Here is a 27,974-nt window from a genome sequence, read left to right on the forward strand (position 1 = left end):
TAGCTTCTGAGATCTGACGGGATCGGATATCAAATGCTGTGTTGCTTATCGCCTTGCCTTCGCAAAGAGCTGAAATCACTGATGCTTGAGCTGAAAGTGCTCAACGCTGATATCACTTGCTGAAATCGCTTATTGCTTTTTTTAATAAATAAAATTACTCATTTTTTTCCTTATTAAATAAAATAAATGCTGATATCTCTAGCTCATCGCCTCGATGCCTATAACAAAGGAGGCAGCTATTTTTCACTAAGGAAGCTTTCCTGCCTGGAACAAGGCATCTTTCCCACAGTTTTGGGACGTTTCTCTGCATGCATTCCACAGAAGGTTACTCCCTGGGCACACATGTGCTGCAAGGCCTTAGCAGTCAACAAGGAAGCTGAGGGGGGGGGGGAGCGGTGATAAAGCCTGAGGAATAAACAAAAGCCCTGCTGTGCTGGTTTAAAGGCGAACCAGCAGAGGAAATGAACTCACCACGAGAGAGAGATTATAAGTCAGACCTAAAATTTAATAATAATATTACAATAAAAACACTGACACAAAAGGGAAATTGATTTCAACTCACAAAAACCCAGCAGTATAACCCAGTGTCCTGGGGCACAAACCCAAGGGGGTTTGTTTACCCTTGTGCTGAGACCCCTGTGGCTCCCCCAAGTCCAGAGCAAAAGGAAATGAAAAACCTGTTGGTGCAGGCGAGGGCTGTGGTCTGGGCAAGAGCAGTGATCTCCTCCTGTTGAGGTCTTGCTGCTCCTCTGGATCCGACGAGAAGTTACCAAAGTCTTCTTACCCACCACTTATGTACCCTCAGGGAGCACCCAGTCCCTCCCCCTGGGCGGGGACTCACACAATAGGTGATTAACTCTGGGAGCCAGGGGGTATTGACCTGTTGATGGCCCACTAGCAGCCCCGCCCCCTCAGGCTGAGTGTGAAGGTGCTAATGACTCCCTGGGCAGCTGCTGCTAATGGCCCATTGCCCTTGGGGAATGAATAGAGGGGGTAGAATACACAGCTTTGATCACCCCCAAACAGTGTCAACTGGTTCCTCCTGCTCAACTAGGACATTATCCACCCCTTATTCTACACCATCTAGTAATTCCCAGATTGAATTCCCCTTTTACCTATATATACATATATACAATGAAACATTACAAACTTTTCTCACTCAAAATTAGGTCCCCTTGTGGTACACAACGTGTTTCTCCATCTTTTTGCATTACCCACCAAGTGCAACCAGGTCCTTGAGCAAAAACAATCCCTCGGATGGGTTTGCCTTTGTTTGAGGCGGGACTAACCCAAACAGTCTTTCCTAACATACCTCTCATATGGATGACAGGGTCTTTATCTCCATCTACAGTATTCAAGAGTTCTAATTGGGCAGGGCCAGCTCGATTGATGGAGCCTCGGGTGTTGACCAACCAGGTGGCCTTTGCCAAATGCAGCTCCCAGTGTTTGAAAGTTCCCCCACCCAACGCCTTCAAGGTTGTTTTCAGCAGTCCATTACATCGCTCAACTTTCCCGGCAGCTGGTGCATGGTAGGGGATATGATACACCCACTCAATGCCATGCTCTCTGGCCCAGGTGTCTATGAGGCTGTTCTTGAAGTGGGTGCCATTGTCAGACTCTATTCTCTCTGGGGTGCCGTGTCTCCACAAGACTTGTTTCTCAAAACCCAGGATGGTATTCCGGGCAGTGGCGTGAGATACGGGGTATGTCTCCAGCCATCCAGTGGTTGCCTCTACCATGGTCAGCACATAGCGCTTGCCTTGGTGTGTTTGGGGAAGTGTGATGTAGTCAACTTGCCAGGCTTCCCCATACCTGTATTTCGACCACCGTCCACCATACCAGAGAGGCCTCACCCACTTGGCCTGCTTCATGGCAGCACATGTGTCACCATCATGGATAACCTGTGAGACACTGTCCATGGTTAGATCCACCCCTCGGTCACGAGCCCATCTGTATGTCGCATCTCTGCCCTGATGACCAGAGGCATCAGTGGCCCATCGGGCTAGAAACAATTCTCCCTTGTGCTGCCAATCCAGATCTACCTGAGAGACTTTAATCCTGGCAGCTCGATCCACCTGCTCGTTGTTACAATGCTCCTCATTAGCCCGGCTCTTGGGTACATGAGCATCTACGTGACGGACCTTCACACTCAGCTTCTCTACCCGGGCAGCGATGTCCTGCCACATCTCAGCCGCCCAGATGGGTTTCCCTTTGCGCTGCCAGCCGGCCTTTCTCCAACGCTTCAGCCATCCCCACAAAGCATTGGCCACCATCCACGAGTCAGTGTAAAGGTAGAGTCTTGGCCACTTCTCTCGTTCAGCGATATCCAAGGCCAGCTGAACAGCTTTCAGCTCTGCAACCTGACTTGATCCACCCTGTCCTTCAGTCACTTCTGCAACTTGCCGTGTAGGACTCCATACAGCTGCTTTCCATTTCCGGCTGGTCCCTAAAATGCGGCAAGAGCTATCTGTGAAGAGAGCATATTGCTTCTCCTCTTCTGGCAGCTGGTTATATGGTGGGGCCTCCTCAGCTCGTGTCACCTGCTCCTCTTCTTCTTCAGAGGACAATCCGAAACTCTCACCTTCCGGCCAGTTAGTGATGATTTCCAAAATCCCAGGGCAATTAGGATTCCCTATCCGGGATCGCTGCGTGATCAGAGCGATCCACTTACTCCATGTGGCATCCATGGCGTGATGGGCAGAAGGAGCTTTTCCTTTGAACATCCAGCCCAACACTGGTAGTCAGGGTGCCAGGATGAGCTGTGCCTCAGTGCCAATCACTTCTGAGGCAGCTCGAACTCCTTCATAAGCTGCCAGGATCTCTTTCTCAGTTGGGGTATAACTGGCTTCAGATCCTTTGTAGCCCCGACTCCAGAATCCCAGCGGTCGTCCTTGAGTCTCCCCAGGTACTTTCTGCCAGAGGCTCCAGGATGGGCGGTTCTCCCCGGCTGCAGTGTAGAGCACATTCTTCACATCCTGTCCTGTCCTGACTGGCCCAAGGGCTACTGCATGGGTAATCTCCTGTTTAATCTGCTCAAAGGCTTGTTGTTGTTCAGGGCCCCACTGGAAATCATTTTTCTTCCGTGTCACAAGGTAGAGAGGGCTTACAATCTGACTGTACTCAGGGATATGCATCCTCCAAAAGCCCACGGCGCCTAGGAAAGCCTGAGTTTCCTTCTTGCTGGTCGGTGGGGACATAGGTGCTATTTTGTTGATCACCTCTGTTGGAATCTGGCGACGCCCGTCTTGCCACTTCACTCCTAGGAACTGAATTTCCTGAGCAGGTCCCTTGATCTTACTTCATTTAATGGCAAAACCAGCTCTTAGAAGAATCTGGATTATCTTCTTTCCTTTCTCAAAAACTTCCCCTGCTGTGTTCCCCCATACAATGATATCATCGATGTACTGTAGATGTTCTGGAGCCTCACCCTTTCCAGTGCAGTCTGGATCAGTCCATGGCAAATGGTGGGACTGTGTTTCCACCCCTGGGGCAGTCGATTCCAGGTGTACTGCACCCCCTTCCAGGTGAAAACGAACTGCGGCCTGCACTCTGCTGCCAACGGAATGGAGAAAAAGGCATTGGCAATGTCGATGGTGGCATACCACTTGGCTGCCTTGGACTCCAGCTCATACTGAAGCTCCAGCATGTCCGGCACAGCGGCACTCAGGAGGGGTGTGACCTCATTGAGACCACAGTAATCCACCGTCAGCCTCCACTCTCCACTGGACCTATGGACTGGCCATATGGGGCTATTAAAGGGAGAGTGAGTCTTGCTGACCACTCCTTGGCTCTCCAGCTCACGAATCATCTTGTGTATGGGGGTCACAGAGTCTCGGTCAGTGCGGTATTGCCGACGGTGCACTGTGGCTGTGGCCAGCGGTACCAATTGTTCTTCAACTTTCAGCAGTCCCACAGCGGAAGGGTCCTCTGAGAGGCCAGGCAAGGTGCTCAGCTGTCTGATTTTTTCTGTCTCCACAGCAGCTATGCCAAAGGCCCAACGCAGTCCCTTTGGGTCTTTGAAATACCCATTCCTCAGGTAGTCTATGCCAAGGATGCACGGGGCTTCTGGACCAGTCACAATGGGGTGTCTATGCCATTCCTTCCTTGTCAAGCTGACTTCAGCTTCCAGTACAGTCAGCTGTTGGGATCCCCCTGTCACCCCAGAAATAGAGATGGATTCTGCCCCAACGTATCTCGATGGCATCAACGTGCATTGTGCACCAGTGTCCACTAAAGCTTTGTATTTCTGTGGGTCTGATGTGCCAAGACACCGAATCCACACAGTCCAATAAACCCGATTGTCCCTCTCCTCTACCTGGCTAGAGGCAGGGCCCCCCTAGTTCTGGTCATGGTATTCACTGCGCTCTCCCTGTGAATATGACCGGGAGGTTCCTTCAAGAGGATCGGGCATAACATCATCATTCCTATACTGTCTGGAGCCTTGCCCACGAGAGACCGGAGCAGCCTTCAACCTTGAAGAATTCCCTGTGTTAGTTGTGCCTCTTTGCAATTCACGTACCCGAGCTGCTAAGGAAGAGGTGGGTTTTCCATCCCACTTCCTCATATCTTCTCCATGCTCATGGAGGTAAAACCACAGATTGCCGCGTGGAGTGTACCCTTTCTCCTTAGCCGGAAGACGTCTGCTTCTGATGGCAGAGACTCTCGTTTCTTCTGGAGAGATATGGAAGAGTCCTTCCTTAATCTTCTCTTCCAGTTCAGCCAGTTTTGTTTCCACAGCTGAGACGTGGGCTCGTAATGGAGCAGTGACAGTGTCTTCATAAATCCTGAGTTTGCTGACGAGTGCGCCCACCTTGTCCTCTCCCTCTCTCCACTGCAATGTTGCAAGGTAGCGGGAATACATTTCTGGCCCAAGTCATGCAAATTTTAACCACATCTGGGATGTGCACTGGACACCATCTGGACTTTTAGGGAATCTTTCATCCTCTGATAAGATTATCTCCAGTACGGCTAATTCCCTTAAGCACCGGATACCTTGTTCCATCGTGTTCCACTGTCCTTGCTGTACGTGGAGGTCCTCCTTACAAAGATATCTCTCTCTCACGCTTGACAACAGTCGCCGCTAGAGGCTGAGAGTTTCCTGTCTCTTTCCAATGCCTTCATCAATGACCACATCTCAAGACAGGGATCCCAGCTGCCTTGCCTCACTCCCATCTAGAATTGTATCATTGGCTGCAGCATCCCAGATTCGAAGTAGCCCGGTCAAGATGGACTCATTTGCCTGTCGTGTGAACTCTCTCCGGAGCTCACGCAACTCTCCCAGGGATAGGGACTGGGTGATTATTTCTGGCTCCGTTTCTTCTGCTTGAGGTGAAGGTCCTGACTCTTCCTCGTCATTCACTATACGAACTGATTTGGTCTTTGATTTTCTTTTCTGGACAGGGGCAACTGCTATCAGTTTCTGTTGTCCTTCTGGCTCCTCCATGGTTTGTGTGGACATGGTGCTGGTTGATTTATCTCCTTTCCTCTCTGGCTCAGCCATGGTTTGGGTGGACATGGTGCTGGTTGATGTATCTCTTTTCCTCTCTGGTTCAGCCACGGTTTCGATGGACATAGTGCTGGTTGATGTATCGCTTTTCCTCTCTGGCTCAGCCGTGGTCTGGGTGGACATGGTGCCTGTGAATTTGCTTTTTTTCTCCTCCTCCTGACGATGCTGTACCACACCAAGCAGTGTGCGGTAGGCAGTGGCCAGGGCCCAGCAGGTTGCTGTGAGCTGCACATCTCTGGGACTGCCAGAGCATCTTCCTTTCACATAGCTTAGCATTTTGGCAGGGTCCTGCAGTTGTTCTGGGGTGAATTTCCAGATCATTTGAGGAGAGAAGGTCTCCAAATACTGGCCCATATCTTCCCACTTTCCGTGCCACTCAACATCATCCGCTCCCAGGGCAGGCTTCCAGCAAGCCTCCTTAGAAAGCCCAGTTCTGACCCTAAACATGGTGTATACAGTACAGAGGAGACAAAGCAACACTAAGAGCACTAACAGTAGGATTATGCTGTCCCTAACATCAAAAGGAAGCTCAATATTTTCAATGATTATTGTAGCAGAGGTGAAAAGGTGGAAGTGACCATCTCCGCCTGTTTTCCCCACAGGCTGGGTGCTATTTTTATTGAGACCCCAGAGGTAACAACCCAAACCAGGACAGGCACACCCGACTGAATATACATTCACAATGAAATTCATTGCTTCTGATGTTATGACAACATAAACATAGTATATTAATAAAGCAATTTTGATCCTTCTCCCTGGTATTAAAGAGAGCATCAAAATAGGCACATGGTTCCCCATGTGTCGAAATATGAACAGGCCCAGATACACCATCCACATGAATACATCAAGCAACATGGTAGTGAGGGAGTTTCTGTATCCAAACACACAAAATAAAATTGTAATTCTGACTTCTCTCTCGTGGCCCCACGTTGGGCGCCAAAAGATGTGCTGGTTTAAAGGCGAACCAGCAGAGGAAATGAACTCACCACGAGAGAGAGATTATAAGTCAGACCTAAAATTTAATAATAATATTACAATAAAAACACTGACACAAAAGGGAAATTGATTTCAACTCACAAAAACCCAGCAGTATAACCCAGTGTCCTGGGGCACAAACCCAAGGGGGTTTGTTTACCCTTGTGCTGAGACCCCTGTGGCTCCCCCAAGTCCAGAGCAAAAGGAAATGAAAAACCTGTTGGTGCAGGCGAGGGCTATGGTCTGGGCGAGAGCAGTGATCTCCTCCTGTTGAGGTCCTGCTGCTCCTCTGGATCTGACGTGAAGTTACCAAAGTCTTCTTACCCACCACTTATGTACCCTCAGGGAGCACCCAGTCCCTCCCCCTGGGCGGGGACTCACACAATGGGTGATTAACTCTAGGAGCCAGGGGTTATTGAGCTATTGATGGCCCATTAGCAGCTCCGCCCCCTCAGGCTGAGTGTGAAGGTGATAATGACTCCCTGGGCAGCTGCTGCTAATGGCCCATTGACCTTGGGGAACGAATAGAGGGGGTAGAATACACAGCTTTGATCACCCCCAAACAGTGTCAACTGGTCCCTCCTGCTCAACTAGGACACCTGCCTTTGCTCTGAGACTCGGTGCTGCCCGTACAGTGCTGTTAGGATCTATAAGTTTTCAGCATTCTTGTGTCTGAAATAAACCTTTGAAACCTTTCCACTGGTTTGCCACTCTTTGGGGGAATACCTGCATATATTTTGCTTTACATTCCGGCATAGCTCAGCTCGTTCCCCAAATGCAGTTCTTGTGGAAAAGGTCGAGGACTGGGGAAGCTGTGTTGGTGGTTCCTCGTGCTGGCAGATGGCCTGAGAATGACCCTTGTGCCTCTGTGGCCACCTTTTTTGCCATGATGATTCCTCTGGAAGCCTGGCTTGAAGTGAGGTCTGTGACAGAAACTGGCCCACAAACGACTGAGGCAGTTCTGTGTACACTGCTGTGGGGCTCAGCTGGTGGCTCTGCTGACTGGACTCAGAATGCTTGACTGGGAGATTATGGCTTTGCAGGGCCAAGTGTTGGCTCTGGAAGAGCAACTCGATTATATGAACTGTGCACAGTGCTTGTAGCTGTGTTGGCAGCCCACAAACAGCACAGCCAGGAGGTGCAACGGGTCATGGTGTCCCCCCTAGCTGATACATGGCTAGCAGAGCAAGGTACAGGTATAACCCCACCTTCCCAAGTGTCTGCTCTTAGCACGGGTCCCTCTATGGGTCCTGAAAGGCAAGGGAGAAGTATTTTGAAAGGGTCTTTGGACTCCACAGTTGACTTTGAGCCTGGGCCAGTGGGCACTGGCTGGGTGTGGACCCTGCCCTGACTTTGCTGTGTTTTTCCGGCCAGGGAGGTGGAGGTTGCTGGGTTGTATTTCCCAGGACCATTGAAACAGTTTTTAAATGCTCGGGGGCTGGGGCTTGGGGGCTCCGTGCTGGCTGGCTTTCGCCGGGCAGAGGATGGGGCTGTTGCGTTTGGGGAGTTTTGCTGCTGGCGGCGGTTTGCGAAGAGGTTTGCCCCCCCCCGCCCCCCCCTTCCGCCGCCACCACCTTGTCTCCCCACCATCCTTCCCCCTCAGTCGCTTGGAGCTGTGTTTCCTGGCGAAGGCCGGCACAAGGGGGAGGAGGGGGGGGGGGGGGGACGGCCAGCTCTGCTGGGTTATTTGTCTTTCTGGTGTGCATCGCCCCCTGGACGGCTTTGTTTCAAGTGCTAATGAGGAAAAGATGGTTATCTTCGGGTTTTGCATTTCGGTCAAGGGGCTGGTAGCCTGAGGCTTTCATGACTACATGGTCCTCTGTTTTTGACTAAGATATCAGGTGAGTTTACCTCACTGCATGGCAGGGAGGGGGTATTTGATTCAGGACAGGTGCAGGACCTTGCTGATTTCTGCATCTTTCTGGGGTGCTGGGGAGCTTCTGCTCCACCTTTGACAGACTTGCTGAGCTGCCTGCGCGACCTTGCCAACGGGGGAGCTGTTTGGCAGTGGGACAAACTATGGTAAGGGCCTTTGTGCATTTGCAGGCCTGTTTTCCTTGCATCTGCTGACTTGTCCCTGAGTGTACTGGAAGGGATTATGTGGTGACCCTTGGAGATGTTGGGGGAGGGTGTTGGTGGGTTGTTTGCGGCCTGGCAGGTGCCTGCCTTGAAACACGTGTTTCCCCCCCCCCCCCCCCCTTCCTGTTCAGGGGGTGGTGGCCAATGGACCACAACTTGCCATCAGGAGTACTTCTGCTGCATTGTTTACTAACAGCAGCTTTTCGAGTTGCTGTGTTTCAGGTGTTTTTCACAACCCCCAAGGCCTTCTCCCAGAGAGGAGGCACTGGACCTGTGTTTTTGGATTTTGGGCTTGCTTCGATTGACATCCAGCTCCTCTGGAACGGTTTGTGCCTCACTGGTCTGGGTGGGCGGTTACCCCATCCTGAGCTACCAGCTTTAGATGTATCCTTGTAGAATTAGCATGTGTGTACTTGGGTATAATACATTTCTGCTTTACGCATAGTAGATACAGAGTACCTGCAATGTGTTTGCACCTGGAAACTTTCCCAGTCTGGTTGCTGCTATGCTGCACATGCTGTTTGAGCCTGGTGGCCTATGCTACTTATTCATGACTGCCGACCCAGCTGCATTCAGAAGGGCCTTGACAACAGCGGGACTCCATGTGACGACTACAGCACCTTGTTGGTGATGCCCTGCTGGCTGGCAGGTTTCATATTGCAGCTGAAGGACTGGGACATTTGCCTCTTGCATTACATGTTTCTCTCTTTCATGTGTGCTGTGCCATTTGCCTTTCCACACTGCTGTGTTCTGTATTTTTGGTTCAGGTGTAGCAGCCTTCCTTAGTGAGGCGGGGGAAATGCAGGGGTAAATAGCTCTTTCCTGGAAGATATTGCTACTGAGGAGGCAGTTAGTTTTTGCTAAGGAAGCTTTCCTGCCTGGAACGAGTCATCTTTTCCAGACACAGTTTTGGGATGTTTCTCTGCATGCATTCCCACAGAAGGTTACTCCCTGGGCACAGATGTGCTGCAAGGCCTTAGCAGCCAATGGAAGAGCTGAGGGGGAGGAGAGGTGATAAAGCCCGAGAAACAAACTAAAGCCTTGCCTTTGCTCTGAGGCCCTGTGCTGCCTGTACAGTGCCATTAGGATCTATAAGTTTTCACCATTCTTGCCTCTGAAATAAACCTCTGAATCCTTTGCACTGCTTTGCCATTCTTTAGGGGAATACCTGCATATATTTTGCTTTACACTATTCCATGACATTACCCACCAACAGAAATATGCATTCAATATAATCAATTTATAATGTAATTTTAAAATGCAATTATTCTGCAGTAATCACAGAGAAGAAATAAGGAATAGAGGAGAAAATATGTATATAAAGGCAATTTTTTGCAGCAAAGCCCTTTAGTTAAAACAGCCAAAAACTGTTTTTTCTTAAACAATTGTTTGGAGTAAGACATTTACCTGCTCCCAGCTATTTGTTATGTCAATCTGTATTCCTTGCTGATAAAATTTTGAAATAGTGTCTCTGAAACCTTCCACAATTATATAATTTCTCAGTTATAAATATATGTCACTGAAATAAAATCATAAAATGTCAATGTGAAGACCTACTTCCTGCAAAGTCAATCCACAGAATGATTAGCAATGAGAACACCTAAAGACTTTGGGATAATTCTGTGTTTGAGAGACTGACAGAAATTGATTTGCGCACTTGATTTCTACTAAATTGCTTGAACACCTTACAGCATTTCAAAATACAGAACATGAAAGGGTAAAGATATAATTTTTGATGTGTTGTTATTGCAATAATAAAGGGAAAGCTATATTTCCTGCTAGGGTTTGGTGGCTGCTGCTCCTCCAACTGTTATTAGGTGAGTCAGAGGTGTGGATTATTCGTTAGCAGGGGATTGAGAGGGCTTGATAAGGGAGGGAATGGAGGTGCTCTGCTCATTTCCTGCTAGGGTTTGGCTGCTGCTCCTCCAACTGTTATCAGGTGAGAGAGAGGCGGGGCTTGCTCATTAGCAGTGGGTTCTGAAGGGTTTAAAAAACATCTCTGGGGAGCGCAAGTGACCTAGAGTGCATCACGTCAGTGAGGGTGTGGCACGTCAGTTTGCGCAGGCATGGCACAAGCCTAGGTGTTTTGTGGGCTTTTTTTTTTCCTTTTACCCAGAACTCAAGGCACTCATGGCTTCCAAAAAAATGAAAGCTGTTGCTCCTGTTACCAGTAAAGGTGTGTCAACACAGCCAGAATCCTCTAAAAAGGATGCAGCCACTCAGACCTCTGGCTGCACAGACTGTTTGAACCTGGAACTGCTACTGGAGGACAGTGTGAGAAGCACCTGCATGCAACGTGAGCAGGTGAATGATTTGCTGTGTCTGGTGGCAGAGCTAAAGGAAGAGGTGGATAGGCTCAGAAGCATAAGGGAGAGTGAAAGGGAAATTGACTCGGGGAGTTACACCCTTTCGACTCCTAAGGAAGCCCAGCAGGAGGTGGTGAAGCCCAGCCCTTCCTGCCATCAGGCAGATAGAACAGATCATATGGATGGGGAGGAATGGAAACAGGTACCTGGTTGTAGAGGCAAAAAAAACCCCTCTCGACCCCTTTCACCTACCGGGGTGCCCTTAAAAAACAGGTATATGGCCCTGGACTCAGAAAGTCTGATGGAGGAAAGTCAGGAGGAAGATCTGTCTACAAGGTCTTCTGGTTACCCCCACCTGCCAGACGGATTACAACTACAGATACAAGGAAAAAGAGAAGGGTTGTTGTAATCGGTGACTCCTTTTTGAGGGGAACTGAGGGCCCTATATGTCGGCCAGACCCATCCCACAGGGAGGTTTGCTGTCTTCCTGGGGCCAGGGTGAGGGATATTACTAAGAGACTTCCTAAGCTCAGACTATTACCTGCTGTTGGTTGACCAGGTTGGAAGTGATGACATCAGTGAAAGAAGTACCAGGGTAATTAAAAAAGATTTTAAGGCAATGGCCCGATCACTTCATGGGACAGGAACACAGGTAGTAATTGCCTCAGTTCCTGTGCTAGCCAGGATGAATGGGGAGATAACTGAGGAGAGGTATAAGGAAAGCCCAGCTTACCAATAGGTGGCTTAGGGACTGGTGATACCATCAAAATTTTGTTTTTTTTGATCATGGGGCAAAGTCCATGTTGCCCAGTCTCCTCAAACCAGATGGGTTTCATCTATCTAGGAAGGGCAAAAGAACTGTAGCCCATAAGTTGGCAGGGCTGGTTAGGAGGGCTTTAAACTTGGTTTGAAGGGGGAAGGGACTGAAACCAGGCTCTCCAGAGATAAGCCTAAGGGTGTAGAGCCTGAGCTGAGAGTAAAATCAATGGCCCAGCTGAAGTCCATGTACACTAATGCACACAGTAGGGGAAACAAACAGAGGAGCTGGAAGCCATAGTGCAGCAGGAAAACTATGACGTAGTTGCTGTCACAGAAACATGGTGGGATGACTTGCATGACTGGAGTGCTGCTATGGGTGGCTACAAGCTCTTCAGAAAGGACAAGCAGGGTAGGAGAGGTGGAAGGGTGGCTTTATATGTTAGAGAGTCTCTTGACTCTGTTGAACTTGTGGTCAGCATTGACAAGGTTGAGTGCCTGTGGACCAGAATCAGGGATAAGGCCAACAAAGCTGACATCCTTGTGAGTGTCTGTTACAGACCGCCGTACCAGGATGATGAAGGAGATGAATTATTCTACAAGCAGATGGCAGATGTCTCAAAATCTCCAGCCCTTGTTCTTGTGGGTGACTTTAACCTGCCAGATATCTGCTGGGAGCTTCATACTGCAGAGAAGAGGCAGTCTAGGAGGTTCCTGGAGTGTATAGAGAATAATTTCCTTCATCAACTGGTAAATGAGCCTACTAGGGGTAAGGCCCCGCTAGACCTACTGTTTATAAACAGAGAGGGGCTGGTGGGAGATGTAGTGGTTAGAGGCCGCCTGGGGCATAACGACCGTGAAATAATAGAATTTTCAATACTCAGAGATGCAAGGAGAGCCATCATTAAAAACTCTACACTGGACTTCCGGAGGGCAGATTTTGGCCTATTCAAAAAACTAATTCAGAGCATACCCTGGGAAAAAACCCTTAAAAACAAGGTGGTCCAGGAGGGATGGACATGTTTCAAGCAGGAAGTTTTGAGTGCACAGGAACAGGCTATACCAGTGTGCCGAAAGGCCAGCCGGAGGGGAAGACGGCCGGCCTGGTTAAATAGGGAGATTCTGAAGGAAATCAGGGATAAAAAGAAAGCTTACCGACTGTGGAAAAAAGGGCTGGCTACTTATGAAGAATTTATAAAGATAGCTAGGTCATGCAGAAAAAAATCAGGGAAAGAAAAGTGTAATTTGAAGTTCATTTGGCTAATTCTGTTAGGGATAACAAAAAGTCCTTCTATAAATACATTAATAACAAAAGGAGGGGCAAGGAAAACCTCCATTCTCTGTTGGACTTGGAGGGAAATAGAGTTAACAAAGATGAGGAGAAGGCTGAGGTACCTAACACCTACTTTGCCTCAGTTTTTACCAGTAAGACAGGTGTCCCTCAAGACAACTGGCCTCTGGAGCTGGTGGACAGAGAGAGGGAGCTGAATAGCCCCTCTGCATTCCAGGAGGAAATAGTGACTTACTGAGCCAGCTGGATCCTCACAAGTCTATGGGACCAGATGGGATCCATCCCAGGGTGATGAGGGAGCTGGCAGTAGAGCTTGCCAAGCTGCTCTCCATCATCTACCAACAGTCCTGGCTCTCTGGGGAGGTCCCAGATGATTGGAAATTGGCGAATGTCACCCCAATCCACAAAAAGGGCTGCAAGGCTGACCCTGTCAACTACAGGCCTCTCAGCCTGACCTCCGTGCCTGGCAGGGTTATGGAGCAGATCATCCTGAGTGCAATCACACAGCACCTTCAGAATGGACAAGGGATTAGACCCAGCCAACATGGGTTTAGGAGGGGCAGGTCCTGTCTAACCAACCTGATCCTTTTTTATGATCAGGTGACCCACCTGGTGGATGAGGGGAAGGCTGTGGATGTGGTCTATCTGGACTTCAGCAAGGCCTTTGACACTGTCTCCCATAATATACTCCTGGAAAAGCTGGTAGCCCATGGCTTGGACAAGTGTACCCTCTGCTGGGTTAGGAGCTGGATAGAGGGCCAGGCCCAGAGAGTGCTGGTGAATGGAGCTGCATCCAGCTGGCGGCCAGTCACTTGTGGTGTTCCCCAGGGGTCAGTGTTGGGTCCAGTCCGGTTTAACATCTTTATTGATGATTTAGATGAGGGGATTGAGTCTATCATCAGCAAATTTGCTGATGACACCAAGTTGGGAGGGAGTGTCGACCTGCTGGAAGGCAGGAGGGCTCTGCAGAGGGATCTGGATAGACTTGAGTGATGGGCTGATTCCAATGGGATGAAGTTCAACAAGGCCAAGTGCCGGGTCCTGCACTTTGGCCACAACAACCCCATGCAGCGCTACAGGCTGGGCACAGAGTGGCTGGAGAGCAGCCAGGCAGAAAGGGACCTTGGAGTACTAATTGACAGGAAGCTCAACATGAGCCAACAGTGTGCCCAGGTGGCCAAGAAGGCCAATGGGATCCTGTCCTGTATCAAAAATAGCGTGGCGAGCAGGACCAGGGAAGTGATCCTTCCCCTGTATTCTGCGTTGGTGAGGCCACACCTTGAGTATTGTGTTCAGTTCTGGACCCCTCAGTTCAGGAAAGATATTAAGGTGCTGGAGCGGGTCCAGGTGTAGTAGTTTTAGCTAGGCCTCAAATTAGCAGGCACAGAGAATCTATGTGGATTGGGAGACAGCTATCACCTGACTGGGTAACCAAGGAAGTATTCCATACCAGATGACGCAAACTTAAGATACAGGGCAGCAGTGGGAGGTGTTACTTCAGTTCCATTATGGCTGGAGTGCAGAGAAGACTGCTGCAGTTGTTCTCTTCTGTTAGGCCCAGCTCATGCTGCCACTGCTTGCATTTTGTTTGAAATCAGGGAAGTAGAAATATTTTGTTGTTATACTTTCTCTTTCTTGCAGGGTGTCTTTTAGAGTGCTTATAGATTTAGAGTAATACACTTTGTATTAACTGGGGAGTGGGAAGTTATTCCTTGTTATACTATACATAACGTGTAAGTGTGTGTTATATTGTAGTTTTCTCTTAATTTTCTCTTTTCTGTATAAATACTTGTAGTTAGTTTTGGCATAAACCTGGTTTGAGGGGTTTTTTTCCTCTCCCTTTTCTTTTTCCCTTGACTGGCTGGGGGGAGGAGGAACCATTTTCACTCTGTCCTGGACAGTTGGCATTTTGCCAGCTCAACCCAAGACACCAGGGAAGAGCAACAAGGCTGGTGAAGAGACTGGAGCATAAGTCCTATGGGGAGAGGCTGAGGGAGCTGGGGTTGCTTAGCCTGGAGAAGAGGAGGCTTAGTGGTAACCTCATCACTGTCTATAAATACCTGAAGGGAAGTTCTAGCCAGGTGGGGGCTGGTCTCTTCTCCCAGGCACTCAGCAATAGGACAAGGGGGCACGGGCTTAAGCTCTGCCAGGGGAAATTTAAGTTGGATATCAGAAAAAAATTCTTTCCAGAGAGAGTAATCAGGCATTGGAGTGGCCTGCCCAGAGAGGTGGTGAATTCACCATCCCTGGAGGTTTTTTAAATGAGATTGGACGTGGCACTGAGTGCCATGATCTAGTAAACAGACTGGAGTTGGACCAAGGGTTGGACTTGATGATCTCAGAAGTCTTTTCCAACCCAATCGATTCTATGATTCTATGATTTTTTTTCTTCAGGGTATTACAGACTAATATCTTTGATTTCTTTATACTTTATATAATTTTATATAATTTTAAAATGTGGCAAGAGAAATATTGCTTCTTATGAACTTTCAAAATTAAAGTGAATGTTCTCAGAACACTGCATTATGTAAGAGATTATCTCTGTGGTTCCTCACCATCATAGATTATTTCATTAATACCTTTTTTTGTGGGGAGGTACAGTGAGTGCATCCCTTAAGGAAAGCTGTTTGGAGTGCAACCTTAAAGAGAACAGAGCTACCTGCAGTGTGTGTGGTGGCTTGTGACCAGTAAGAGGCTGTGGTGTATGTAAGGTGAATTGGTTAACCAATTATGTGGTAGCATGTTGGATGTGAGAGCGCATAAAAGGTGTGGATATTACTGCGTTAGAGTTAGATCTACTGGGACATGAGATGATGTAATAGGAACTTCTAGGAACTATCTACTTCTACTATGAGCTATGAGAACTGTCTGTTACCTATTTTGAATAAACTCTCTAAGTTGTGAGCCTTCTGATCAAGCCTTCTGATGTCTGCTGTGCCTGAGCTCTTCTGACTGTCAGTCCAGCACCCAAGCTCGGTATAATGGGCTCCCCCTATACTTTTTATTATGGCTTATTCTTAAAAACACAAAATAACTTTAATGGCAACCTCATTTTTACTTAGGCACTCATTTTCCTACCAGCACCTCAGAACTACTTTTTAATAGTTCCAAACCACTAATACCCAAGATATGCAACTCGCACAGAATGAAGTCCCACTTCTGAATCCTAATTTATGCCTTATGACAACTTGCTGTCAATTACTGTACTTTCTCCAGCGGTGCAGGTTGAAGATAACGTTCCCCCCCAAATGTATCACATTTCTAAGTCATATTTTATTAAGGATTACCTCCAATGCTTAAACAGAAATTGAACTGTTACCAGACTTGTATATTGAATGCCCTTGCTACATACGTTGTGAAAAATAGTTTCAGTCAATCAGTTTTTGAGATTATACATTCCTTTCAGATCAATAGAAAAAAATACATGGAATAAGAAAACAGTAAAAGTAAAAATAAACAACAGAAGGTAGAGGAAGCAGCAATATGGAGGGGGGGAAAAAGACAAAATAAAGCTAACTATATACTGACATCAACATATAGTTTTTCCCTTTCCCTTTCCTATACAATTCTCCCATGTTCCTCTGGATATCCTCCAGATAATCCTCAATGTGTAGCTGACAGTACAAAAATAATAAATGCATGTCATGTTGTTTCAGTCAGAGCTCTTTGAGTCCTTAAACTAAAAAAAAAAAAAAAGAGAAGAAACATCTTTCAAAATGAAAATCAGCTTACTTTAGTGCTGGATTCAGACAGGATGCAATCCAGAAGCATTTGCATGTCTTAATTTCCCGTGAAAGTAAAGAACTTCATAGAAAGACTGGGATTTAACTGGAGTTGAAAACCTAAATGGGTTTTTTTGTGAGGGATACAGACTGCAGTCTGATCAGCAAGCACTAAGAAAAATGTTGTAATGTGAATCATACATGAAAAGAAGCCACTAGCGAATTATTCCAGTACCTAAAAATAATTGCTTAGTGCCATTCCATATGTCCTAAGGTATGCTGCCCAGCCCTGTGTTGCCAACCACTTAACTCCGGTGGGTCCAGAGGAACCACGTGACACCTCCCTCAGAGGTAAACAACAACAAGCCCTCACCTCACCCGGAAGAAGGCTTGGACTTTACCTTAAAAGTACATGAGTCAGATGTGCTGTGCCCGGGGCGGGGTCATCTCAGGTTATAAATGTTGTCTAATTTGAATAAAGTTGGGATTTGCCTGAACACCACATTGGTGTGTTGCAATCTCCATTGGACCCGTCCGCAATAGCCCTGAGCAACAACTCCAGAAGATACAAGTCTCCAGTTTGTCTTGAACCTGCTAGCCCTGCAAGGATGCCTTGGACACCCTTGAGCACCTTAAATGTCAGAAGACAGCAACATTCAGGCACCGGAATTGTACCCTTGATGTCTGATTCAAGGCTTGAAAGTACAAATATACAGGTATAAATAAAAAGCGTAGAAACATTTTCATTGACTAGTTCACTGATCAGGTGATCACTTAAAGAATAGTTTAAAAAAATGATGATCCTAACACAATAAGAATACTGAAGAAATTGCAGTAGAATTAATTCCCAGATCAACTAAATACATCCTAGATGACCTTGGGAAAAAATTACACTCCATAAAATGGTGACAGTTAAACTATTTTTCTCCCTGTCTTTATTCAGGTTATGATAAGTTTATGAATTTTCTGGGTGCCTCACACATATTGTCTAGTATAACAGTGTTTCATCTTTGATCATTATTTCTAGATCTCTTTAATACAAATAATATTACTACTAGAAGCAGCTTTTCAGAAAAAAAAGAATTCTGCAAAATCTTAAATAGCCATACCTTTTTTATTGAGTGGTCGTTTTCGTACACAAACACATATCTTGTGCTCATCAATCTACAAAGGAAACAATCTTTCAGTGAACTATACCCCAATTCCAGTTATACAATATTTTACTTCTATTCTTGAATAATAATATCATTTAAACAAAGAGAAATTTACAAGACAGAGTCATCTGAATGCGTAAAAGTCCCTTTCATCTGCACAATAAAGGGAGAACCATACATTAATAAAATTCCCCCAGACAGTGATCTGATCCTGCAGAGTACCAGGAAGAAGGGTTTCTACAGGCACATAGGACAAGAAAGGAATATAAAAGAAACTGTACACCCACACCCACCTCCCAGTGAGCAAAATGGGAGACCTGGCTACTAGGGTGTGGTAGTTTTAGTTTTAGCTAAGCCTCAGTTTTAGCAGGCCCTGATAATGTTATGTAGATTAAGAGAGACAGGTGTCACCTGACTTAAGCAACCAAAGAAATATTTCATACCAGATGATGCAAAACTGAGATATAAATACAGCAGAGTAGGAGGAATTTCTCAGTTTCTTCATAGCTGTGGTTCCAGTAGGATGCACTGTGCTGTCCCAGGAGGGACAGGAGGACCAGGCCCGGCACTGGCTTACCACCATGTTATCTTAGGGAAGTGAAATGTTTGTTCTTTGTCTTTCTCTCTGCTTGGGTCTGTCCCTCGGGGGATGGAGTTCTCTGTAGTGATTTGTAGCTAGAATGGTGGCATTTGTGTTTGATGGGGAGTGGGGAGTTATTTTTTGTTATTTCTAACTTGTGTGTGTTATATTGTAGTTTTGTTTTAATTTTCTCCTTTCTGTATAAATATATATAATTACTTTAAGTTTAAATCTTAGAGTTTCCAGGGGGTTTTTTCCTCCCTTTTCTCTGCGGGGGGAGTGAAGCTCTGACACTCTGTATTGGGCAGTTGACATTTTGCCAGCTTAACCTAAGACATATATTTGGTGGAGAATGCGGGCAGTGACCAAGGACCTTGGCAAATTTCCTGGGAGCTCGGCTGTATTCCCAGGAATTGTTATGTAAACATACCTTGCTATCTGCATTGTTTTGAGTACATGAAGAAATCATAACATAAACAATGGTTTCTTGCTGCTGGATGCTTGTTTTAACCCTTTTACTGACTGTGAGTTCAGACAGCTCCAATTGTATCTGCTGTGAACGTACCAACTCCAGGGAGAGGCCTTACAGCCCAAGAGACTGGTCTTTCTCTCCTGCCCCACCTCAATGGAGAGCAAACCCCAAGTGTGGGTCACGTGGTGAACTCTGGTCCTTCCTGTGTGACCAGGGAGAAGACATGAGGAGGTGGGACAGTGAATCTACTTCTCTGATTGAGGCCCAGGTATGGAAATCAAAATGGAAGAAAGCTGGTAAAAAGTTCCCATGACTTGAAAAGGGGAAACATAACCCCAGTTTTTAAGAAGGGAAATAAGGAAGATCCAGGGAACTACAGGTCTGTCACACTCACTTCAGTGCCTGGCAAGATCATGGAGCAGATCCTCCTGGAAACTATGCTAAGGCACATGGAAAATAAGGTGATTGGTGACAGCCAATATGGCTTCACTAAGGGCAAATCACAGAATCACAGAATAGTTAGAGTTGGAAGGGACCTCTGGAGATCATACAGTCAACCCCCCCGCCAAGGCAGGTTCACCTAGAGCAGGTGACACAAGAATGCGTCCAGGTGGATTTTGAATGTCTCCAGAGAGGGAGACTCCATGACCTCCCTGGGTAGCCTGTTCCAGTGCTCTACCAGCCTCAACATAAAGTTCTTCCCCATGTTGAGGTGAAACTTCTTGTGGTTTAGTTTATGGCCGTTGCTCCTTGTCCTGTCACTGGGCACTACCGAAAAGAGTCTGGCACCATTCTCTTGGAACCTGCCTTTGAGATATTTATATACATTAATGTGATCTCATCTTAGTCTTCTCTTCTCTAGACTAAACAGGCCCAGCTCCAGCAGTCTGTCCTCATAAGAAAGATGCTTCAGACCCCTAATCATCTTTGTGGTCCTCCAGTGGACCCTGTGTCTGACAAACTTGGTGGACTTCTACAGTGGGGTTACAGCATTGGTGGATGAGGGAAGAGTGACTGATGTCGTCTACCTGGACTTGTGCAAAGCATTTGACACTGTCCCGCATGACATCCTGGTCTCTAAACTGGAGAGACATGGATTTTATGGATAGACCACTTGGTGGATAAGGGATTGGCTGGATGGCTGCACTCAAAGAGTTGCAGTCAGTGGCTCGATATCCAAGTGGAGACCAGTGAGGAGTGGCGTTCCTCAGGGGTCGGTACTGGGACCAGGACTGTTTAATACCTTTATCAGTGACATGAACAGTGGAATTGACTGCACCCTCAGCAAGGTTGCAGATACCAAGCTGTGTGGTGTGGTCAACATGCTGGAGGGAAGGGATGCCATCCAGAGGGACCTTGACAGGCTTCGGAGTTGGGCCCGTGTGAAGTTTGTGAAGTTCAACAAGGCCAAGTGCAAGGTCCTGCACCTAGGTTGGGCAATGAGTGAATAGAGAGCAGCCCTGCCAAGGACTTGGAGGTATTGGTGAATGAAAAACTGAATATGAGCTGGCAGTGTGTGCTCATAGCCCAAAAAGTGAATCACATCCTGGACTGCATCAGAAGCGTGACCAGCAGGTCAAGAGAGGTGATTCCTCCCCTCTACTCCGCTCTTGTGAGACCCCACCTGGAGTACTGCATCTTGCTCTGGGGCTTCCAGCATAAGAAGGATGTGGACCTGTTGCAGCGAGTCCAGAGAAGGCCACAAAGATGCTCAGAGGGCTGGAGTACCTCTCCTATGGAGACAGGCTGAGAGAGTTGGGACTGTTCAGCCTGGAGAAGAGAAGGCTCTGGGGAGGCATTATAGCAGCCTCACAGTACCTAAAGGAAAGATGGGGAGGGACTCTTTATCAGGGAGTGTAGTGATGAGGGGGAATGGTTTTAAACTAAAAGAGGAGAGACATAGATTAGATGTTAGGAAGAAATTCTTTACTGTGAGAGTGATGAGGCACAAGTTTGTCAGAGACTGAAATGGTTAATGATTTATGCATTCTAGGAGACTTTGCAGGCTTTTGACTTTTGCATTATACCTCTGACAGGCAGTTAGGGCCCATCCCTCCCTCCAGTGCTGAAAGTGTCAAACCCTGAAGAGGCAAGAAGAGCCCTTACCCTGCCCTCCAAATGAATCCTGCGCCCATCATGGAAGGCGGGAAAAATATTGGGGGTTCATGGCCCGGCTGGTGACACAACTTCATGGAAAAAAAACCCCTGCCTCGGGGGAGGTGCAAAAGGCATGCTGAGGGTATATATATGGACTGGTGACTTTTGGGATTTGGGTTCTGTTCTTCGCCCCCACCACCTGCAGATCGAGACCATGGCCTTCAGGACTGCTGAGATGCAACGCTGGATCCCTGGGTGGTGACTATGTGAACCTTTTCATTCTCATCTTTTCTGTTTCCTTGCTGTCCTGGACTCTTCTCCTGTCTTTCTTCCCCCTATGCATCTTTCCCCCCCCCCCCCCCCAAGGTTATTTCTATGTCACATTATACGGAATTGTTAAAATAAACACCGATTATCTAGTGTCGTTTCACTCTAATCCACCCCAAGGGAATTATTGATAACAACCTAGGTTACCCCCATCCCCTTTTCCAGGGGCAGGTCGTAACAAAGTTTCCCAGAGAAATTGTAGATACTCCCTCTGTGAAAGTGTTCAAGGCAAGGTATATACATTGAAAAAATTGGAAACAGAGAGCAAAATTCATGAGGATAAAAAATTTCCACATCACTCAGATACTTACAGGATCTGCAGTTGTCAGTGGTCTATAATCCAAACTTCCCCTGAAATCCCTTATCATACACATAATTTCATAATTTGGGTTTGTAGCGTCAACATCCTAGGGAAATAAACAACAGAACTTCTAATATACTTTTTTCCTGAAATGAACTAATTTCAATAACTTCTAAATTTACTCATTAAAAAATCCACATTAACTGAAATGTTTATTTTTCTCCAAAACACCATAAATGTCTCAACTGCAACTTTAATGCCTTTGCCTATTCTGACATATCTAATTTACTGATCATAAAGCAAAACAATTATATGCTTTCTATTTCCTATTTTTTGTTGGCATGTATTAGAAAGTAGTTTTGAATACAGGACTTATAGAGGGAGCCCCTTATACCGAGCTGGGCTGTGGACTGATGGTCAGAAGAGCTCAGGCACAGCAGACATCAGAAGGCTTGAATCAGAAGGCTCACAACTTAGGGAGTTTATTCAAGATAGATTGACAGTTCTCATAGCTCATAGTAGAAGTAGTTAGTTCCTATTAGTTCCTATTACATCACCTCACATCCTAGTAGATCTAGATCTGACTGACTCTCACGCAGTAATATCCACACCTTTTATGCACTCTCACATTCAACATGCTATCACATAATTGGTTAACCAATTCACCTTACATACACCACAGCCTCTCATTGGTCTCTTAGCCACCACACATACTCCAGGTAGCTCTGTTCTCTTTAAGATAGAACTCCAAACAGCTTTCCTTAAGGGATGCACTTACACTCACCCCTACAAGGAGTCATTAAAATTCTACTAAAGAAAGAAATGCCTGCTGCTTTTTGCCAGAATCTTCACATTAAAGAAACATAGCTGAACAATTGCACAACAGATAGCATATACAGTGAATGCTTCTTAATCTGAGATAAGGTGGTTCAACAGACAGATACACTCTATTATGCAGATACAAAACACACTGCAGAGTAAAGTACAGGTGCCCCAGCCACTTTAAACACAATCCTGCTTCATCCAAGTTGGTTAAAGGAGGTTGATCCTACTTGCTGGTTCTGACTTAACTCCTACAGTTACTTGGATTCATTGGAAACTGTTCTAACACTCCTAGACTCCCCCCCAAAAGCAGAATCAATCCAAATGATACACAGTAGGCTACATCCAGGCACACAAGATCTGTCTCTAAACCTGGAATCATGAGTATCTGATCGAATGGGCATATAAAAGGCCATGCCCAGAGCCCCTCTAAACCTTGCAAAGCTTAAGCTACTGAGCCTATTGTGGGCTGTGCTGGTTCACTGCATAATCATTCAAATGTCCTTCCTGTCAGTTCTCCCTGCAACTATCAGTTTTTACCCCATTTCAGGACATCCTGCTGATGCCATGCATAGCCAGCTCTAGTGCTCAGACCTTATTAAACTGTGCCCTAGTAATATGAAGTTGACTGTATCTTTAGGATGTTGACCCTGACTACAATGAACTGAAACCTACTTATAGTAAGTCCATAATAAATGTATTGCTACTGAAACATTTCCTTCTAACATTCATAAAGGGATATTGCTTATTATGGAAAAGGTATTTGCCTAATATTCTTCAAACTCCTTTTAGAGATCTTGCCCACCAGAAGCCAGTACTTGGCTAATTATGGATGCATTTCACAAAAACAACAGAATATACAAAGCGACACAAAGCATAGATACATACAAGTCATCAAGAAAACCAAAACTTTTTCATACAGAAGTTTAAGGCTTGGATGAAAAGGGAGTTGTCACAGAAGTGATAAAAAGAAAATTTGACGTGTAGTACTACATCAAAGAATTTTAACATATGAAACAAATTATTTGGTCCAATTATTTGCTCCTCACACATAAAGCCATAGTAATGCTTTGCATTTGTTTAAGTGGATGGAGCCTGGGAAGGAGGGAGGGGTGGGGGAAAGGTGTTTTTAAGATTTATTTTCCTTCTCATTATCCTACTCTAATTTGAATGGTAATAAATTCAATTAATTTCCCCAAGTCAAGTCTAGTTTGTCTGTGACAGTAATCAGTGAGTAATCTGTCCCTGCCCTTATCTCGACCCACAAGCCTTTCATTATATTTTCTTTTCCCTCTCCAGCTGAGGAGGGGAGTGGTAGAGCAGCTTTGATGGGCACCTGGCATCTAGTAGACCCACCACTGTATTATCTCTTTAGAGAGACTACACATACACTAACACATACACACACAGGCATGCCAACAAGATTATGATACTAGTTTTGCTAAAGCTTTTACACTTCTATGACAGAAAATCATTTATTATTAATAGATTTTCTCAAAGGATTAACAACTTCATTTCTTTCACACAAGTTTATAACAACTTACTGGCATACTGCATTATGCAGAGCTAATTTATAAATGCATAGACAAGTATAAAGGAAAAAGAAAAAAACACTGTTCAAACTTGAGTCTCAAACAGATCTCCTATAACACATCAAAGATCATAAAGAACAATTTATCATAATGCTATAATTAACCCCATGCACCACTACAGGCTTGGGGAAGAGTGGCTAGAAAGCTGCCCAGCGGAAATGTTATACTAACTAACAAGGAAGGCCTTGTTGGAGATGTGAAGGTTGGGGGCAGCCTTGGCTGCAGTGACCACGAGATTGTGGAGTTCGGTATTGGGCAAGGAGGAAGCAGGACAGTGAAAGAGAAAAGAGACCAAAACCCCCTAGTTTTGTGAAATTTCTATTTCTGCTCTGCAAAGTGTTGTTTGCACAACAAGGCCACTGAACAGCATGAAGTCCTAGAGCCACTATGTTCAAGTACAAATTGTCTAGAGACCAGTATACCATGGTTAGGAGTCATACATAAAATTAAGCTAGACATTTCAATAGGATGAAGTGGTAAAGAGCCAAGATTTTGTAGAGTTAGAGCCAAGGTTTTACAAGTTTTACAGGTCATGTCATCAAACAAAGAAAAGGCAAATGTCCAGCAGTGATGAAAACGTGTCAAGACCACCCCGAGGGATGAAGTCAGGAGACCACTACCCAAATTCGAAGCCAAAAAGAAAACTCTGCCCAAGATTCTGCCTAGTCATTAATATGGAACTTAGAAGGTGTTTACTATAGACTTAAGACTATAAAATAGCTTATTTTCCATAAACAAGCTAGGCAAGTTTTTGCCCAATATGAACTGGCTTGCCTCCAACGTTGTCAATAAACACTTTGCTGCTAAAAGTAAAAATTTTCTCTTAGCAGTTATTTTTGCGACGTTTTTGCTTATCAACAGCAAGTAAGGTTACAACCATGGACTTCAGGAGAGCTAACTTTAGCCTCTTCAGGGATTTTCTTGGAAGAATCCCATGGGAACAGGCCCTGCAGGGAAGAGGGGTTCAAGAGAGCTGGTTGATATTTAAGGATCACTTCCTCCAGGCTCAAGAACAATGTATCTCAATGAGAAAGAAATTGGACCAAGGGGGTAAGAGACCTGCATGGATGAACAATGAACTCCTGACATTACTCAAGCACAGGCAAGAAATACATAGGAGGTGGAAGCAGGGTCAGGCCACTTGTAGTGAATATAGAGAGGTTGTCAGAGTAAGCAGAAATGAGACAAGGAAGGTCAAGGCCCATCTGGAATTAAATTTGGCCAAGGATGTGATGCCCAAAGAGGCAGAATAAAACTGTTTAGAGACATAATTTGGTCAATAAACAGTAAAAGGTATTTATTGACGCAACGTTGGGGAGCTCTCCGATTAGCATCAGACAATAGAGTTCCGAAATCAACAGTGCAAAGCCACAGTATTTATACATTTTTAGTGAGAGGTTACATCATTTCAGCATACATATTCATGTTATTGCAACACTTGATTATAATATTCATAACAGGCGGAGTTCGGGCGGAGTTGGGGAGGAGCCATCCTTTTTTGAGGAATATTACGGTGAGGGTTCCTCTTACTTCCTCTGGTAGGGGTCGTATCTCAGCTCCTCATCCTCAGTGAACTTTTCAACTTTGCTTGGTTTTTGCTGACTTCAGGATAGGTCTTGCCAAAAATGGTGCTTTGAATTTCTTATCTTTTTTCTTCAGGTCAGTCCATTCTGTTATATATCTAGATATGCATATTTTGTCCTGTTTTGGATGAGTCTCAAGCCTTATCTTTTTTGCCTGGCTTGTCTGAATGTTGGATACTTTCCTGTCTTAACTACCTTTTAAGGGTTATTTTACACAGCTCTTAGGTTCTGGGTTTTGCACTGCTTCAGATGTTGTATTGGGAAGTGTTGACATTTTTTGGTCTGTTTTTGGCCGGCCATCTGGACAAAGTTTATGCTTTTCCTACTGGGCTACTGGTAACAAGCATTGATAAGAGAGAAACTTCGCCCTTAAAGACAGAGCTCCCTGTAAAATAAAGTTAATTGGTCTCCTCTGATTCGCTAGTTGCATTTAGAGGTCATTTGGAGGAGAAAGTGAAGAGGAAGGAGAGGAAGGCTACCCCAGGACCCATTTTATTGGAGACCTCCAGGTGATTATGTGCATGCTAAGGGGAAATTCCAGTGCCTGCACACATGCACAGAGAGAAGACCGTTATATAACAAGAAGGTGGAGCTAGAGACCTCGAACTGGGCAGTACTGGCCACACCTGCCCAGTCAGACATCACTAGTAGCCTGTATTTTAAGGGCAGATGACTTGTTATCTGGTTGCTTGCTTGCCACGTGATAAAACTTTGTATTTTAAATAATGGGGATGCCTGTTATTGCAGTGAGCCAGCCAGTACCCAGGGACCTCAGTCTCTGCCTCTGAATCTAAATGTTTGGGTTGGTAAGACATTTTAGCGTGAGCAATTCCCCTTGGTGAGTGGGGGTGCTTACACGTTTGGGCTTATTACTTTTGGTTTTCCTTCCTTTCCTCTCCCTCATCCTTTTTTCCCTTAAATCTTCTGTCAGTTAGCAGCCTCTGGTAATAAATATACTGTTTGTTAACGTCTTAACAGCGCATTTGTTTCACTTTCTGGCATCTCTTACAACCCACCCTATTACAGATGCCAAGGACAACAAGAAGGGCTGCTTCAAATACACCAGTAAGAAAAGGAAAACAATCTGGGCACAATACTAAATGGAAAGGGGACCCTGGTAACAGAGGACACAGAGAAGGCAGAGGTACTGAACGTCTTCTTTGCATCAGTCTTCACTGACAAGATCAGATCTCAGGGATCTCTGACCCAGCAGAGCAGGAAAAACAAATGTTGAAATAGAGACTTTCCCTTAGTCAAGGAGGATTGGGTTAGAGAACACCAAAACAAACTTGGCATCCAAAAGTCCATGGGCCCTGATGGGCTTTTGACCCTGTCTCTCACATCATCCTCAGTGGTACAGGGTCCAATTTAAGGTCTGTCACTAGTGGTATCCTGTAGGAATGCAAAAATGGACAAAAAAAACAGAACCCAAGGAAGGCTCCCAGATGATAAAAGTTAATCTAGCTTGCAGACATCCTTATCTCCTATCTTTGCATTTAAGAAATGTAGTCTGTGTGTGTTCTTGCTCTGTTTTGCAATATTCTTGTTCCCCTCACCCTTGTGTTCATGAGTAATGGATTAGCTTTAGATATCTGCTCTCCTCAGGATAAACAAACAGCAATCCCTTAGTTAAGCCTGAATCCTCCCCTGTTTAACATATCCTAGCCCATATGCCTTTAAATTGTGTGTCACTGTTCAATAAAGTCATTCCAGTTTCTACCCCCATATCTGGGATCGTGTAGTTATTTTTGACCCTCACAGTATCCCCCAAGGTTCAATACTGTGCCCAGTATTGTTTACCTTATTCATCAATGACATGGATGAAGGGATAGAATGCCTCCTCAGCAAGTTTGCTGATGACAGAAAGCTGGGAGGAGTGGCTGATATCCCAGAGTTCTGTGCAACCCTTCAGAAAGACCTCGACAGGTTGGAGAGATGGACAGAGAGGAACTCTCTGAAGTTCAACAAAGGCAAATGCAGGTTCCTGCACCTGAGGAAGAATAACCCCATGCACCAGTACAGATTGGGGCCAACCTGCTGGAAAGCAACCCTATGGAGAAGGACCTGGAGGTCCTGGTAGACAACAGGCTGTCCATGAGCCAGAAGTGTGTCCTTGTGGCCAAGAAGGCCAATGTTACCCTGGGGTGCATTGGGAAGGACATTTTCAGCAGGTTGTGGGAGGTGATCCTGCCCCTCTACTCATAGAATCATAAATGGACAGGGTTGGAATGGACCTTAAACCCCCCTCGCCACAGGCAGGGACACCTTTTGCTAGACCAAGTTGCTCAGATCTCCATTCGACCTAACCTTGAAAACTTCCAGGGATGGGGCATCCACAACTTCTCAGGGCAACCTGTGTCAGGGCCTCACCACCCTCACAGTCAAGAATTTCTTCCTAATATCTAATCTAT

At 45.9% G+C, this 27,974-nt stretch overlaps 1 protein-coding gene across 1 annotated transcript in view; it reads right to left on the bottom strand.

Moving 5' to 3' along the window:
• Positions 1–27,974, bottom strand: part of LOC139682991 (kinesin-like protein KIF2A) — a 97,257-nt gene that overhangs the window by 51,017 nt on the left and 18,266 nt on the right. The window contains exons 6-7 of the mRNA XM_071577693.1: positions 21,577–21,672; positions 17,745–17,799 (exon numbers count right to left, since the gene is read on the bottom strand). Coding sequence (XP_071433794.1) covers positions 17,745–17,799; positions 21,577–21,672 — 151 coding nt within the window. The remainder of the gene's footprint in view (positions 1–17,744; positions 17,800–21,576; positions 21,673–27,974) is intronic.

The sequence above is a fragment of the Pithys albifrons genome, chromosome 26 (genome assembly GCF_047495875.1).
Source record: "Pithys albifrons albifrons isolate INPA30051 chromosome 26, PitAlb_v1, whole genome shotgun sequence".
NCBI lineage: Eukaryota > Metazoa > Chordata > Aves > Passeriformes > Thamnophilidae > Pithys > Pithys albifrons.